At 38.3% G+C, this 16,891-nt stretch overlaps 1 protein-coding gene across 1 annotated transcript in view; it reads left to right on the top strand.

The window, feature by feature from the left end:
* RNF150 (ring finger protein 150) overlaps positions 1–16,891 on the top strand; it is a 1,529,405-nt gene that overhangs the window by 914,514 nt on the left and 598,000 nt on the right. The window contains exon 4 of the mRNA XM_044062282.1: positions 13,792–13,874. Coding sequence (XP_043918217.1) covers positions 13,792–13,874 — 83 coding nt within the window. The remainder of the gene's footprint in view (positions 1–13,791; positions 13,875–16,891) is intronic.

Below are 16,891 nucleotides of genomic sequence, written 5' to 3' on the forward strand. Positions count from 1 at the left end.
AAGGTCTCTTGAAAGTGAAATTCGACAATCTTTGCTTTTATTCATATACGAGAAAGGTGCTCTGAGTGAAGAGCTCACTCACTTTCCCATGAAACAAGTGATCAGTGTACAGAAAATGGCCTGTTGTGCATTTGTTACATGTAACTTAAAACTAGTGAAAAATTGGACTGGATTCAGAGAGAGAAACGTAACAAAAATCCTGTGGCAGGCTGCCTGTGTTTAATGTGCCAAGAAAAAAAGCTTGGAACTTTGTACAGAAGTGGGAGTAGGCCAATGGATAGCACTACACATAGGTGGGATTGACAAACAGACGACATGATGCTGAGGTCACACACAAGTCAATGGAACAGTATCACTGAGCAAAGGAAGGGTATTTTGCAATCATTAAAAGATAAAACTAACACACACACCACACAGCAGAGTGAATGTTAGTATCCCACAATTTCATTGGAATGGGCGGGGTTACGTAATTATGTTTGCAAATTTCATGTTAATCAGCATACAGATTTTTGGCCAGTTGTACCTACTTTTCACTGGCCTTTGTCCAAATTTTTGATGTTTCCAGGTTGAGAGGTATGATAAGCATCTTAAAGATCATGTTTAAATGAATGAAATCAACTTTTGTTTTTGCATTAAAAAAATGTTTGCATGTATCTTTATGCAAGTGAACACTTTTTTACGCAAAAAATAAAAGGTCATTTCACACCCATTTATAAGTAAAATGATTTTGAAAATTGTTTCAAAATATGCAAGACTAAACAAACAGCTGTGTTTATGGCATTAATATTAGTGGTGGGAAGGAGACATTTACGTCACTTTGGGTTCCAACTCTATTTATGTTTAAGTGTGAATTAGTTATGCAATTGCCAACTGTTGATTATTTTTTTGCCAAGCTATTACGTTTTGGCAGTTACATAACTAATTCACAGTAACGTCTATGCTAATCCAGCATAATTAGATATGGAACCCAAAGTGACACAAGCGCCTCCTGCGTGCCCATGAATATTAATGCCATAAACACAGCTCTGTTTGTTTAGTCTTCCACGTTCATCAGCAAACTTTAAAGTTATATGTTGTTCTAAATGCTGCAAAACTAAATTTTCTTTTCACAGAAAAAGTGTTTGCGTGCATAAAGATGCATGTAAGCACTTTTTTTGTGAAAAGAACAACTTTTTTGTGTCCTTAAACATAACGTTTAAGCAACCCGAGTTTCTAGTGAATACAACCCGAGTTTCTAGTGAATACCGGTCTGTGCTGAATGAACAGATAACGTCTCTGACTCACCCCTCTTTTATGGAACATATGGCTGGGCATTTGTACAAATAAAATAATTATCTCTGAGTCGCTATTTCTGTCAGGTACATATGGTGTGGCACTCTAGTTGTTAGAAATTCCACTGGCTGTCATTGAGCTCCAAAAAGGAACATTTCCATTTTAAAGCCACGTGCTTCTGCCTTAGTGCATCTTTATCCTCAGGAAAACTCTCAAGACTCCTCTGAAGCTGGGAACAGTGAAGCATCACTGATTTCTACTGACATCTGTGATATCATCTGTGTACCTTCTGTTAAGGAGCTATTAACTTGCCTGAAGCACTGGTAAAGTAACTCAAAGGTACCAAATCCCAATTCCTGTTTCCCCTAATCCCTGCTAGCATAGCTAACAATCCTCTGATATTCTGTGTAGCCTGAATTGTTTAATGATATAGCTAGTAGTCCTACCAATGCCTATCATTACCACCTGCCACACAGGAACATCATGCTGTTACTGTCTAGCAAACTGAGGTGGCTAGATCTCAGGGAAGGAAAAGCTCAGGATACCAGACTTGATATTCTGGAACAGAAATCAATATTCAGACAGTATAGTGACTTTATATTTGCAAAATATTATTATCAACATTGCTGTGATTGGGGCCACACCCTGCAGTGACAGAAGGATGTAATAACTAAAACCATCTAGATATATGAACCACAATTCTTCCATTGTATTTCAGTCAGACACAGGTATACAAGTCTCCATGCATTCTCAAAAATGTTATTTACAATTCCAGATCCTGGCTTTAGCACTCTAATAGATTTTTACAGCTATCTGCAAAAGACCCCCACCCCACACACACACTAAATTTGCAGCAGATGAAAGAAAAAGCTAAAAGCCATGTTGTGCACAGGCAAACTACAGGTGTGTTATTTCTATCTTTTGCTTGCAGCAAACTGTAGTAAGAAAATAAATGTCTTCTCCCTGGCGTATTCTTTAGGTCCAGCAGCATGAAAAACTCAAAGTCAAAATGCTGTTAATCAAATAATCCTGGAACAGCCATACATACATAAATGATTAACTGATCTTCTAGACTGCCAATATATGAAAACATTTTGTTCCCATAATAAGTGTCCAGGCTGTTCCCTTAAAAAAGTATCCTAAACTAGTACTTGCTTTAACGAACACCTGGCGTAGATCTGTTCCAGGCATCAACTGCTTTCTTTCCAGAGAACCGTGCCACTTCTCATTCCTATAGGAATCGATGAACTGCTATTAGGCTTGTCTGATGATTCTCTACTACTTTTGGTGATAACCCCAAACAGTTCCCAGAATTACTTATCTCTAAATGTCCTATATACATGAATAAGGTGATCTCTCTTAGAGGTATCTATAAGAGTCAATGTACAAGTTCAGATATTTTGTAGTCTTTCATAACTTAAATTCTTTTCACATCCATGGATGCCCTTGGTATATTTCCGCTGTACTTCTTTCCAATTCTACTCATGGTTTGTTTTTATATAGGTTTCCATATTGTTGTTCCATACTCAAGTTTTGGATCTAATGTAACTAACTTTCAAACAAATGACGTCATCATTTCTGATTTCCTATATTTTATAAATCTTTTGTACCAACCTATGGTCTCTGTGACTATCAGTAACCAATTGGATGATATAATTACAAAAACTCAAAGGTGGATCTCCCCATATACCTGAGTGTACAGCTCTTCAGTCTTTACTGTCTTGTTATTCCAAACATTCACCTTTCAATTTATATCTCCCAAATCCTCCATATACTTTAGTTTTTGATGTATTTATCAACATATTAGTCTCCTGTGCCCAAATCGCAGCAATAATTCTTCTTTTCATTCATAGCTGTTACTATATTGTTACAGAACATCATGTTATAGGAGGTAATAGATCTGTTTTCAACATATGCATGCTGATCTATGGATGTTCTTCATCTCACATTGCTGCAGTCCTTACATATGGGGTAGTCCGCTGTCCTCGGTCGGCCCGAATACCAAAGTATTATTAGGCTGACGCCGGTCAAGCGCTTTTAAACTGACATCAGGACATCCAGCATGTACAAAAGCGCCATGACCGACGCATCATTTCCTCAGTCTTTTTTGCCCGCATGGTCCGATGCAGAAGTGGCAGCGTTGCAAAGTGCAGATTCGGCGTTCTGAGGTTTTCGAGTTTTGGAGTTTCAGACCCGAATCCAAGTTATTGGCTAAGTACCCCGTTGGGAGAATATTTTGTTTTTTTCTTTGCCTCAGTGTTTTACCGGATGTCAGAAAAAGTGAATAACTGTATTTTCTTTGTGGGAAAACAAGATGCACGTGATAGGGATGTACTCATTCTTTGTGTATTCCTTGTTTGGGGCCTGGAGCACGACGTTGTTGGGCCGCAAAAACTTTTGTGCTAGGTTCTTAATAAACGCACTATTAGCGGTTAAGGTTGGATTGTGCTAGAGGCTGGTCTTTGGGAAGCGGTGCAGTATAATATGCCGTCGGATTTCTCCGGCGCCTTCAGCTTCATCTTGAAGAAGCGCCAAAAGACAAAACAGTTAAAACCTAGGCAAGATGAGTAAAATCCGTTCCGGACGCTGAGGTTCTTTTAGAGGCTTCAGTGGAACACGGTGGGTTCCACGTAGCGAGGAACTTCTTTGAGTCTCAGGGAGACTTTGATTCTGCAGGAGGTGGTCTCTCGAGGCAGGTCCAGGGCTGGAAGGGGCTTCTCAAGAGATTACTGTACTCCCCCTCCCTTCCTAGGGGTGGCTATGCCTTCTCCTTCTGTTTCCAAAGGCTTCTCCCAGAGGTGCAGGCCAGTTTTAGCTTCTGTTGGTGCTATACTCCCTAGTTCAGCAGGGTCTGTGCCTAAGAAGCACATGCTTAAAATGGCAGAAGATTTGATTACCTTGATTAGAGGTTCTTTGCCCCCTCCCTGATAAGAAGGCCTAGGGAATTGGAGCCAGAGTTGGGAAGTCTTTTGAGCAGGCTTCTCGATGTTTCAGAGTCTCTCAGCTGAAGACTTGCAGGAGTACTCTCCCTTATTCTGATTCTGATGCAGATGATTCCACTCCGCTTCTGCTTCTCCTCCTCCAGAGGATTTTTCTTTCAGGAATTCGCTTCATTCCTGTTGAGAAACATTTCAAAATTGGGAAGGGTCAAGGACTTCTCTCTGGATTCTCAGAAAAGGCTTAGGGAATTTTTGCTGTTACTCCCAGCATGGTGGCCCCATTGGCTATACCCCTGTTCTGGATGTGTTGTGGAAGAATGTGTTTGCAGAGGCTTCACCGCCGTCCTGATTCCCTGCCTCCTGCTCCTGTTAAACCCAGGATAGGTATTACACAGGGTAAAAGCCTTGAGGGCTCATAAATATCTTTATAAGAGTCCTAGGGCGGACCCAGAAATCTATTAGTCCAGGGACCCTAAGGGTGTCAAGGCCTCTGTTGTAAAAAAAAAACTGGGTTCCACTCCTAGATAAAAGAAGCCAGAGCTTTTGGATAGATGGGGAAAGAAGGTCTATACATCTTCTACCTTAGCTATGCAGGAGCTTCTGAATTGCCAGTTTCATATGTTGAAATATCAAAACTTTCTTCTTTCTCAATTTGAAGTCTAAGGTTGGATGCTCTGGCCGGGAAGGCGTGAGTGTGCAAGGAATTCACAAGATTTGGTGCATGTCTCTGAACAGGTGGGTAAGCATTCATTACAGTGTGGTTCTTGATGCTGTGCAGGCCCCTGCGTCTAGGGGTGGCTGCCACTGGTTCAGTTCTTCATGAGGCACATCCTGGCTGAAGAGATCAAATTTATCTGACCATGTTAAAGACAAAGGGATTTTTGGATGCTCCTTTTGCAGTCTGATGTGTTGTTTGGTCTCACCTGTGGAGTCCAGTCTGCCAGAAGAAAATGGAAGACAAGGCTAAAACTCTGCATGCAGGCTGTTAAAGATTTTTACAAGTTCAGCCTCCTCAAGTTTAGTAGGAATTGGCCTGCTAAGGGGTGACGTAATCACTTCTTGCTTTTGATTCTCAGTCTAGGGGTAGGTCTAGACGTGGTAGAGAGCAGAGCTCAGAGTTCTTTCAGACCTAGAACAGGGAGTTCACCTGCACAATCTTCGGGTGAGGGCAGGGCCAGTGCCTTTCTAAACAGGCTGGCAATGACACTACTTTTTCAGCTGCCAGATCCTTTTGCTTGCCTGGCAGCACCTTTGGGAGGAGGTTAGCGCACTCTTCAGGGAGGGTGGATGTTGATTACCCAGAGCAAATACTGGGTATTGCCACTGTATCATACACCAGGGTTACAAGTTTTGTTCCATACCTTTGCCTCCTTTCAAAGGCATGCCGGACGTTCCTCCTCAGCAAAGACTAGAGGCTCACACAAAACATTTCTCTACTACTTCAAATAGGGGCATACAACTTGGTCCCTCTGCCAAGTGGGCCTGAATTTATTCTACTTTGTTCTAGTACCAAGAAAGAAACACGTGGAGACTTGATTTGGTTTATCTATCCTCAACTTTTATATCTCTGGACATTCCCAAGTTCAAAATGTTGACGTTACAACAGCTTTTTACCTCTGGCGGGCAAAAGATCACTGGATGGTGACTCTGGATCTCCAAGGAAGCTTACCTTCGCCTATCGAGCCCAGTTGCAGGAAGTATCCTAACGTTTTAGGGCTGGGACTTCACATTATCAGTTCTGCACATTGCCTTTGGGTTATCTACTACGCCCAGAGTGTTCACGAAGGTTCTGGCTCAGTGTTGACTTTCTTCGGCTAAGAGAATACAAATCTATCCTTATTTGGACGATTGCCTGATTCTGGCCCAAGAAAAGGACGAGAACTTCTTCATCATTTACAGTATGTGATGGCAGTGTTAAGATGCCTGGGGTATTCTGTGAGCGAAATAAAAGTCCAGTCTAAGTACCCTCTCCAGGACATGTAACTTTCTGGGTGTGAGACTGAATACAGCATCCCAGATGGCCTTTTGACCCGGACAAACAAAAGAATCTTTTCTCTTTACTTCCCACCAGGCACCACCGTCTGTCCAGGCTGACTGCAAGGACAGTCCTTCAAGCCTGGGTTCATAGCATCTTGTATTCTGGTACTTCCCAATGCCAAAGCTGCATATGAGGAAGGCTACAGTGGTATCTCAAGATATGTAGCTGGAACCCACTGCACCAAGATTTGAACTTTATCATTCAAAGATGATACACCTTGCATTCAAAAGGAATTTTGTGAGTGGGCTCCAGGAATGTCACCTACAAACAAAGGGACTCTCTGCCAGCCGAAGCAGAAAGCGGAAGTCAGATTTGCGACAGATGCACCTCAGAACTTAGCTTAGGGAGACTCAAGCATCTAAATGGAAAATGGGTACAGAACCATTGGCCTGCCGGAACTTCAACATCTACATATCAACCTGGAAGGAGATGTTGTGAGTCCAATTTGCATTGATGGCTTTCAAGGGATTTTACTTGCTTACTTCTTCAGGGCAGGTGTTGATTCAAACAGACAACACAACTTTGTCATATTGGTACATCAGCCCAACGAAGCAGGGGGCAGCATTCTTATCCTCCTATGCAGACAAGCAATGATGATTTTTGTGGGGAGACTGCTCTCAGTTTGTAATAAATCTTCCAGGCAGATTTCTGCCAGGAGCACGAGCTCCTTAGCAGATGTGTGTTGAGCAGACAAATTATGGATCCCCACGGTGGAAGTTAAGATCTCATGTATTTCGAGATTGAAGCAGTGTTGTAGAGACTCCCGGACATAGATCACAGGTAAGCTTCTCCACTAAATTACCAGCTGCCCAAAAAAGGTTTTTTTTTTGGGGGTTCAATAACTATGTGAATCTCAGGGAAGGAAGAAGCTCCAAGATACTGCAGACTTGATATTCTGGAACAGAAATCAATATTCAGACGGTATAGTGACTTTGCATGTATGCAAAATGTGTATCAACATTGCTGTGATTGGGGCCACACCTTGCAGTGACAGGATGCTAATAACTAAAACCATCTAGATATGAACCACAGTTACTTCACAATTGTATTTCAGTCAGACACCGTGTATACAAGTCTCCATGCATTCTCAAAAATGTTATTTACAAATTCCAGACCCTGGCACACAGCACTCCTAATAGATTTTACAGCTATCTGCCAAAGACCCCCCCCCCCCCCCACACACACACACTAAATTTGCAGCAGATGAAGAAAAAGCTAAAAGCCATGTTGTGCACAGGCAAACTACAGACGTTAATGTTATTTTTTCTATCTTTTAAGCACTGGCAAACTGTAGTAAGAAAACAAATGTCTTCCTCGTATTCTTTAGGTCCACAGCATGAAAAACTCAGTCAAAATGCTGTTAATCAAATAATCCTGAACAGCCATACATACATAAATGATTAATGATCTTCTAGACTACCAATATATGAAAACCTTTGTTCCCATAATAAGTGTCCAGGCTGTTCTTAAAAGTATCTAAACTAGTACTTGCTTTAACGGAATTTGGTAGACTGTTCCAGGCATCAACTGCTCTTTCAGAGAACCGTACACTTCTCATTCCTATAGAATCGTTTGCATAGGTTGTCTGATGATTCTCTACTACTTTTTGATAACCCCAAACATTCCCAGAATTACTTATCTCTAAATGTCCTATATACATGAATAAGATGATCTCTTAGGTATCTATAAGAGTCAATGTACAAGTTCAGATATTTTAGTCTTTCATAACTTAAATTTTTCACATCCATGGATGCCCTTGGTATATTTTCGCTGTACTCTTTCCAATTTACTCATGGTTGTTTTTTATAAGGTTTCCATATTGTTGTTCCATACTCAAGTTTGGATCTAATGTAACTAACAAACAATGACGTCATCATTTCTGATTTCCTATATTTTATAAATCTTTTTGTACAACCTATAGTTCTGTGACTATCAGTAACCAATTGGATGATATAATTACAAAAACTCAAAGGTGGATCTCCCCATATACTGAGTGTACAGTTTCAGTCACTGTTTGCGGTATTAAACATTCACCTTTCAATTTATATCTCCCAAATCTCATATACTTAGTTTTTGATGTATTTATCAACATATTAGTCTCCTGTGCCCAAATCGCAGCACAATTTTTCATTCATAGCTGTTACTATATTGTTACAGAACATCATGTTATAGGAGGTAATAGATCTGTTTTCAACATATGCATGCTGACCTATGGTTTCAAGCCTCAACCTGTCCAGTTCTGGCAATAACGTATCTAATATTACCTTCTCCATTATTTTTCTACATTATGAAAGTAGGCTTGAGTGGTGCTGCGGTAGCGTTGTCACCTCACAGTAAGACGCTGTCCAGGTCGATTCTCAGCTAGTGCGTCTTCTGCGTGGAGACATGCGTGAATTGGCGTACCTTCGTTGAAGGTTGTGCGTCAGGGCTGGCAACTCGGCACGTAAAAATCAACTACCAATCATTAGCGGACTGGAGTTCCGCTGTGGCGACCCCTAACCGGGAAAAGCCGAAAGACGCAACAACAACATGAAAGTAGGCTTGAGGGTCTATATGACATTAGGTGTGTCCTCCTCCCCTTTCCCATAAAGACACTTTTAATAAGTGCAAGCCTCCAATCTTGAGGAATCTCCCCATATTTACATGACCTAGTAAATAATAGACACAACGGTACTGTAAGTTCTTACTGAAGTGTTCTCAGGTCATTATTACTAATTCCATCTTCTCCCTGTGCTTTGTTTAGATCCATTTTGCTTAGTTCCTTTTCAGTGTAATCTAATTTGATTCCAGTATCTGAGGTTATCTGGATGTCACTAGGACAACTTATCACCCCCTTTGTGGAGCCAAACTGTTTTGCATAAGATTTTATAAATATATCTATAATCTGTTGTGTCTGAGAATAAATTTTAGAATCTACACAGTTTATCAATTTGTATGTCTTTACTCCTTCCACATCTTATGTATCTATAAAAAGGTTTCATATTATGCTCAATATCTTAATATAAATTTTCTTCAAATGTTTCTTGATCTTGTCTCGCACTATGCTTAATTTGTTTGTCCAGCTTGTTTATTTCAGTTTTCAAAGTTAATTTCGACCTCTCTTCCATTTTTTGTCTCTCACCTTAATCAGTTATCTTGTTCTTATGAAATATATCCCTCGAGATTGTATAATCTATTACCATCTGTAACATGATGTTTTGTATGGAAATCTATCCCCCTGACATTGTATGCCTACATCATGATGTTAAACATGTTTTTAATTTTTGCACTCAATTTCTCTTTCAAAACTTTTCACATTCCATCTGCAGTTTTTCCACTGAACATGTCGCTCCAGTTAGTTTTACATAGTGATTATTATGCTTGCATATAATCTGCAATTAATCTTCTGTGCATCAGTTTTGATTTCATTTTGGCAGATATAGCAACAAATTAACCTTTATAACCCCATGATCACTGCACATCAGTGGTGGTAAAACTTGATTTGAAGTAACAGTAATTTGTTTAGGAACACAGACAATGTCTAGTATGTTCTGTTCCCTGGTAGGTTTTTTTTACAGTCTGAAGCAATTGTTTCTGAACATAAGTTGTGAATAATTTCCTAACTAATGTTAAATTGATATTATACCATGACCCCCCATTAATATTCCAAAACGTGCACACTGATTGGCCAGCGTGCACGTTGTAAATCGACTTATACTAATGGAAAAAGGTCCGGTCGCCCGGACTTTTTCCATTAGTATAAGTCTTTTTTTAAAACACTGTCTCACTATGTTAAAAGAGTTTAATATAGTGACACAGGTTTAAAAAAAGCAACGGAGATCTCCGTTGCTTTTTTTAAAGCTGTCTCGCTATGTTAAACTCCTTTAACATAGCGACACAGTGTGTAAAAGCAACGGAGATCTTGCTTTCTCCGTTGCTTTTTTGTAAAACCTGTCTCGCTATGTTAAATGGGTTTAACATAGCGAGACAGTTTAAAAGCAACGGAGATCTCCGCTGCTTATTTTAAACCTGTCTCGCTATGTTAAACCCATCTAACATAGCGAGACAGGTTTAAGAAAAAAAGCAACGGAGAAAGCAAGATCTCTGTTGCTTTTTACTGTTTCGCTATGTTAAATGGGTTTAACATAGCGAGACAGCTTTAAAATAAGCAACGGACATCTCCGTTGCTTATTTTAAAGCTGTCTCTGTATGTTAAACCCATTTGGGAGGGTGGCCTAATGGTTGAGGTGTTTGCCTTACAAACACAAGGTATATGGTTTGAATCTCACAGGGGATAACTGGCTAGGCTTAAAGTGGCTCGCAAGGGCAGTTAGCCTAGTACTACTCTATGAACCTATGAATCTATAACATAGCGAAACAGTAAAAAAGCAACGGAGATCTTGCTTTCTCCGTTGCTTTTGGCCACAGCTCTGATGTACTGCGCAGGCATGCGCAGTACATCAGAACTGCCGCGGATGCCAGACAGCTGCGGAAGGGCAGCAAAGAGGCATTATACAATGCCATTATTTAAGAAAAGTAATTGTTTCTTTTCTTAAATAATGTCATAATATAATAGCAATAACTCATTTCTGGTGTAATGCGGGATTTACCCATCGGTTTTACCGGGCCTCGGGACCAAACCACGCCAACCGTGGGTAAATCCCACATTACCCACACCCAGGCGTGGGTTATTGCTATATTATTCCAATCTGTTTCTAGTAAATTTAAGTCCCCAGCTAATATTATTCTTCCGTCCTGTGTTTCATACAAGAAATGAATGAATTCCTCTAAGTCATCAGCACTTGACTTTGGTCATCTTAAATACTCCAGTGATTGTTATATATACCAGGGTTGTCTTTATTGTCACAGTTACACAGTCTATAGTATTGATGTTCTCACTGAACATGCAATAATCACAGGTCTCGTAACTGTCTTTAATCGCTGTGATAACACCTCCACCTGATTTTTTGTTAGAATGTCTGTTACAGTAAAAACATTTATACGCTGACAGAACTGGTTTCCAGTCATTGTTCATGAACCATGTCTCACAAATAGCAACATCAATCTTGTGGAAATGTAACACATTTTCCAATAAAAGAACTTTATTGTTAATGCTCCCAGCATTAACAATCAGAGATGCATTAGATGTTGCTATCTGTGAACTGTTAAATGTTCAACCTGGCAAAAATCCTGCCTGGTGTATGCTAAATATTGCAAAATATCTGCTGCAAAAGTTCTCTTCTCTGATCTTGACAAATGCACACTGTTCTGCCTGAACACGTGTGCCCAAAACTAGGCTTGGACGCTCTACACATTTTCATTTTTTAAAAGGGACATTTTTTCCATGTAGGTGTTTACCCAAAAAATCTTTTCAGAGTCAGTGTCAAGGGTGCAGTCCTTCTTTAGATGGTGCAGTCCTTCTTTAGATGGCACAGCAAACACATTTGTGATTTTAGTCATAATCTCATATTTTCTTCATAGAGTGGTTCTGTTCCACACTTTCGCTATATAGCATGCCTGATAAACATGACTGCTTGACAGATTGAAAATGTATGTTAAAAAGTGACAAAGCTGTGTTCAGGCACCAGCAAACTAAGATGCAGGCTTCCTTTAGACAGTTTGTGCCTGTATAAAAACTGTAAAAATAATATACAAAGGAGTACTTTGATAGGGAGAATCTGAATTCCAAGTCTCCAAAAACTTTTTGGAGTAAAAAAAGTTAAGCTACTTTGGCATGGTGGTAATACCCCACTTTCTGTCCCTCTCACAGTGCTAGGGATAAAGTCACAGCTATTCTTAAATTCTTTTGAGAAGGAATTACAGACAAATGAGTCAGAGCAGCACCATTTTATTTTATGAACTGAGAAACATTTAGTGAAAAAGTTCTACAGTCAGATTACTTGAATGAGTTGGTGAATGTGTGGTACAGATACAGAACAACCAATACTGAGGTAAGAAGTAGGTAATACAATGTGATCCATTCTATGGAGGCATAAAGCCTTGAATTCATCCTGGTCAACCTAGGTTTGATTAGTGGCTCAGGAATCTGAGTCACTGGCAGGGAAGAATGGGGGTGTCTATAACGGGGGTGGAAGCATGCACCTGGGCTAACCTCATCACCATCTGGTGGATGGGAGGGTTGTCTTAAAGGGGAGTAGGTGGGGGACATTAACTGAGAAACTGTGGAGGTAGGATGATATGCAAGCATGTCCCCATTGCTTGTTTGCCCCTGGACATAGAAAAGTGCACATAGGGGAGGTAAAGATGGGGCTTAATAGAAAACAAAAACTCCTTGGCCAGCTGTATGATGCTGCAGCAGCAGGCGCTCCAGTGTCTTCACTGAACCCTAGCATGGTTGGAGCGAGTCCAGGGAAGAAAGCAGTGCTGCATCAGATTTTACACTTCACTGTCTGATTCAGAGAGCTACAGAGAACACAGTTGTCATTCAAAGATATTGGCATAGTCTTCCTTGATAGTAATGTGGTCGGGCGTCTTATCTGCATGTGAGTTTAGATGTTCTTGATTTCTGTTACATTTTGGTGTCGTCTTTCACCCCGCCACCACCCCCATTACTTTTTCTCAGCTTCTTTTGATTTTCTTTTCTATAGCTTCTCTCTTCCTCCTCCTCATTGGTGAGTCAGTGCCAAGGGTTCTGTCATTCCTCCCAGTTTTTATTTATGCTCCCCCACTAGTGAAGGAGACCACATAGTGCAGTGGTAAACTCTTACCCTTGTTTTTTCCCCCCATCCTTCTTATCTCTCTTTTTCAATGCACTATTAATCATCAATACAATTATCCTTCATACAGTATGCTATACCTTAGTTAAGTATCGTAATGTGCAATACCCCGTATCCTAGTGTGAGTGGTAATTAACACAAAGGTCTCCCCTTTCATGTCACTACTGTATGTGGTATCAAATTCATCTAATACATTGGCTGTGGTCAAAAGTGTACCTATGTTAGGCATTGCTGTTATATATGTGGAGTAACATAAGTCAGTATACTATCTGTCTTATCTAATTATGTAACATTTGTGCTTGGTCTACATTTGTGTCTATGTTTTATCTGTGCAGTTGTAACATAAGCAATTTCTTGCAGGATCAATAAAGTATTTCTGATTCTAATTGAACTACACCTTCAGTCTAACGATTTATTATTTTGCTATGTTCACCTCTGTTTTGTATTTTGTAACCTGAATGCTGACTAATGTATTACACGCATTACTAATCACTCACTGATCAAATGGACTTGCTAAGTTTCCACGTTAATGTAAATTCTAAATATATTTATAATGTTTATTGCTGTAGTTCTCATTATTGCATTTAAAAATTTGCTGTTCCTTTAAACTTGCTAGCTCTTATAAATAGGATTTCTTAAGAATGAATGCACAGAGTTAGTAATGTTTATTTAAATGCATGCAAATACTTGTTTGGATATAAGTTGCTGGAAGCTGTCTATATATATATATATATATATATATATATATATATATATATATATATATATACACACACAGACATACATATATGCAATAACATTTTGAAATTCTCTTCTGTTGTTTAAGGAAATGGAACCCGATTTTGACAACTGTGCAGTTTGTATTGAAGGGTACAAGGCAAATGATATAGTGAGGATCTTGCCATGTCGGTAAGTTTTTTTTTAGTCATTTCAAGAATATCTTAATTGGTGATCTAGAGAGAGTGCTGTTTTTTCCTGTATGTTTTGATTTATAAATCAGAAGTCATTGTGCAATAAAAATTATAATTAAATGCAAGACTTGGCATATATTTTTATAACTTTTTAGGGCATTTTTTACTTTCCAGGAGTGAGTACATCTCTGAAATACTGGAGGTTGTAAATGTCTTCTGATAAATAAAATAAAAAATGCAGAAATGAGGTGGCTAAAAGCAGCAAATATAATTTAATACCAGGTTAACACTTTCACATCAATGATGCTTCTTCAGACCATGTACAAAACACTCACTACATCCTTCTATAAATATATATATATATATATATATATATATATATATTTAATTCATCAATTAAGCAATAATGTAATGCAATCAAGGTCTTAAAGTCAACTCACATCTTTTGCCATAGATAAATACACACACACACACACACACATATATATATATATATATATATATATATATATATATATATATATAATGTATATAGGAAACACACATAAATGCATATATATATATATATATATATATATATATATATATATATATATATACATATAAAATCAAGCCTGATGCTTAATAAAAATTACTAATAAATAAAACATATACAATTCATACAATACACATATATAAAAAATATATATTCATTTTAGGGGTCTAGCTTTTAGATGGGGCTTAATAGAAGCCCTATCATTAAGGCCAGGGAATGTATATGCTTCCAGTTCTAATATCCACCTTAATTCACTTTGAATGGCCATATTTTTACAGGCCTAAGAATCAAGTTAATACAGTCTGTAAAGATAGTCACATTCGTAAAGCTGTGAGTGATGAAATAAGTACTGTTCCTTTAACTAGCATTAGCACTGAACTAGAAACTACAGAAGATACCAACGATAAGCATATAGAAGCACGAGCATTAAATGGATTGAAGGATCACGTCTCTCAAGTGGAGAGATCAATTAATCATGGTTCCTGATATTACAGATATTTTGCAAGTTAATAATAAGCCACTAGGCCAGAAAGCAGTTAGAAGAAAAGAGAAAAAAGACCAGCAGGTTTTTTCATCTCCACCCCTGCCAATTCGACAAATGGACTATAACCAATATCATTGTTCAGTGAGCAGGGGGAGGAAATGGAGGCTACCATCGTGAGAACGGGATACAAACCACAGCATAAAAAAGATGTGGGAACAACGGCTGTTGAACAGTCATTAATTTACAATTTATCAACTAAACATTTAACCAAACATGAAGTGGGCTTGTTGCAACTAGGGCTTTCATTTATACCAGCCGCCGGTATGGACATTACCAATACTATTTTGGACATTAAGGTATTTGCACATAATGTAATGCTTAAAACAATGTTTAAAGATTCTGAAAAGCCATGTATTAACTTTAAAAAGCTTAGTACATTTATTCCTGGATTGAATGCCCCTTTAGAGATGTTCTGCAATGTCTTTGAAGCTGAATTAAGGCAAGTAACAGCTTGAAGAAGTAGGACAAGTTGTGAAGGATTTTGTAACTTAAATAGTAGTGAGAAAGAAGCACTAGATAATTTGATTAATGATCCCACTGTCATTATCCATCCAGCAGATAAAGGGGGTGGGATAGTTATATATGATACAGTAAAGTATAAAGAAGCAATGTTTTCTATGTTTAATGATCAGGATGTACATAAGAAGATTTCTTTGATGCATGTAGAGCATTTATGTGAAAGTATATACAGATCTCTTAATGATTGTTTTCTCAGTAATATCATTGCTAAAGAATTACTCGATTATTTTGTAGTATTGCACCTATTAGTACCCATAATCCAAGGTCAACCCAAAGTACATAAACATACTTCACAACCACCTCTAAGGCCAATAGTAGCAGGCCAAGGATGGGTAACTTAACCTATTTCCATCTATGTTGAAAATAATTTAAGACCAGCATTAATGAAGTCAGCCAATATAATATGTGATACTAAACAATGTATTTATGACCTACGATGACGGGAAATAATGAAAAATTAATGGGAAGTTATCTTGTAGCTCTTGACGTAAGTTCTCTATTTACAATTATACCACATCTATATGGTATAGAAGCTGTTAACAATTATTTAAGCTCTGACAAATATATGGTCAGGGTAAAATTGACCTGATGTGCATGTTATTAGAGATGGTATTAGACAATAATGTCTTCTTGTTCAAGGACACCTATTTTTTGCAACTACTTGGCGTAGCTATGGGCACTTCGTGTGCCAATAGCTACACCAGTATAGTGTTAGCATATGGGAAGAGAAGTATTTGCTAAGTAATAGAGACTATTCTGAGCACATTTTTCTATATAAAAGATTTGCAGACGATTTGGTATTGATTTGGACAGGAAGTATAGAGCTGTTACATAATTTCCTGTCATATATAAATAAAACCACTGATTTTTTTAAGATTTACATATACTATTTCTAGTACACAAATAGAATTTCTTGATATTACCATAAGGAAGAATGTGAATGGATATTTTTCTACAGAATTACATAGGAAAAAATGTCATAAAAATAATATATTATATAGAGACAGTATGCATCCCTCTCATATATATATATAAATATTATCAAAGGACAAGCTGTGCATATTTCAGGATTGGACAGTGAAGAAATTAAATTTAGAGAAGATATCAGCACGTTTGGAGATGAGTTGCTAGAGCGTGGATACAATTATGGAGAGATACGTAGAGGTATACAAGAAGTAAAAAATGTGAGAGGTGATAGAGCACAACCTTATATGCATGGTCCAAGATTGAATCAAGACAAAATACCCAGAAAGAGTCATGGTAATAATGAAGTGAAAATAATACTAGAATATTCCAACATTGTAGATTGTGTTAGACAAATTATTAATAAGAATTGGTTTGTATTGCAAGCTGATACTGAAATTAATCAGGTAATCAATAACAGACCACGATTTAGCTGTAGGAACAAAAAGAACTT

Source organism: Protopterus annectens, chromosome 2.part1 (assembly GCF_019279795.1).
Source record: "Protopterus annectens isolate FY-2018-M chromosome 2.part1, PAN1.0, whole genome shotgun sequence".
Taxonomy (NCBI): Eukaryota; Metazoa; Chordata; order Ceratodontiformes; family Protopteridae; genus Protopterus; species Protopterus annectens.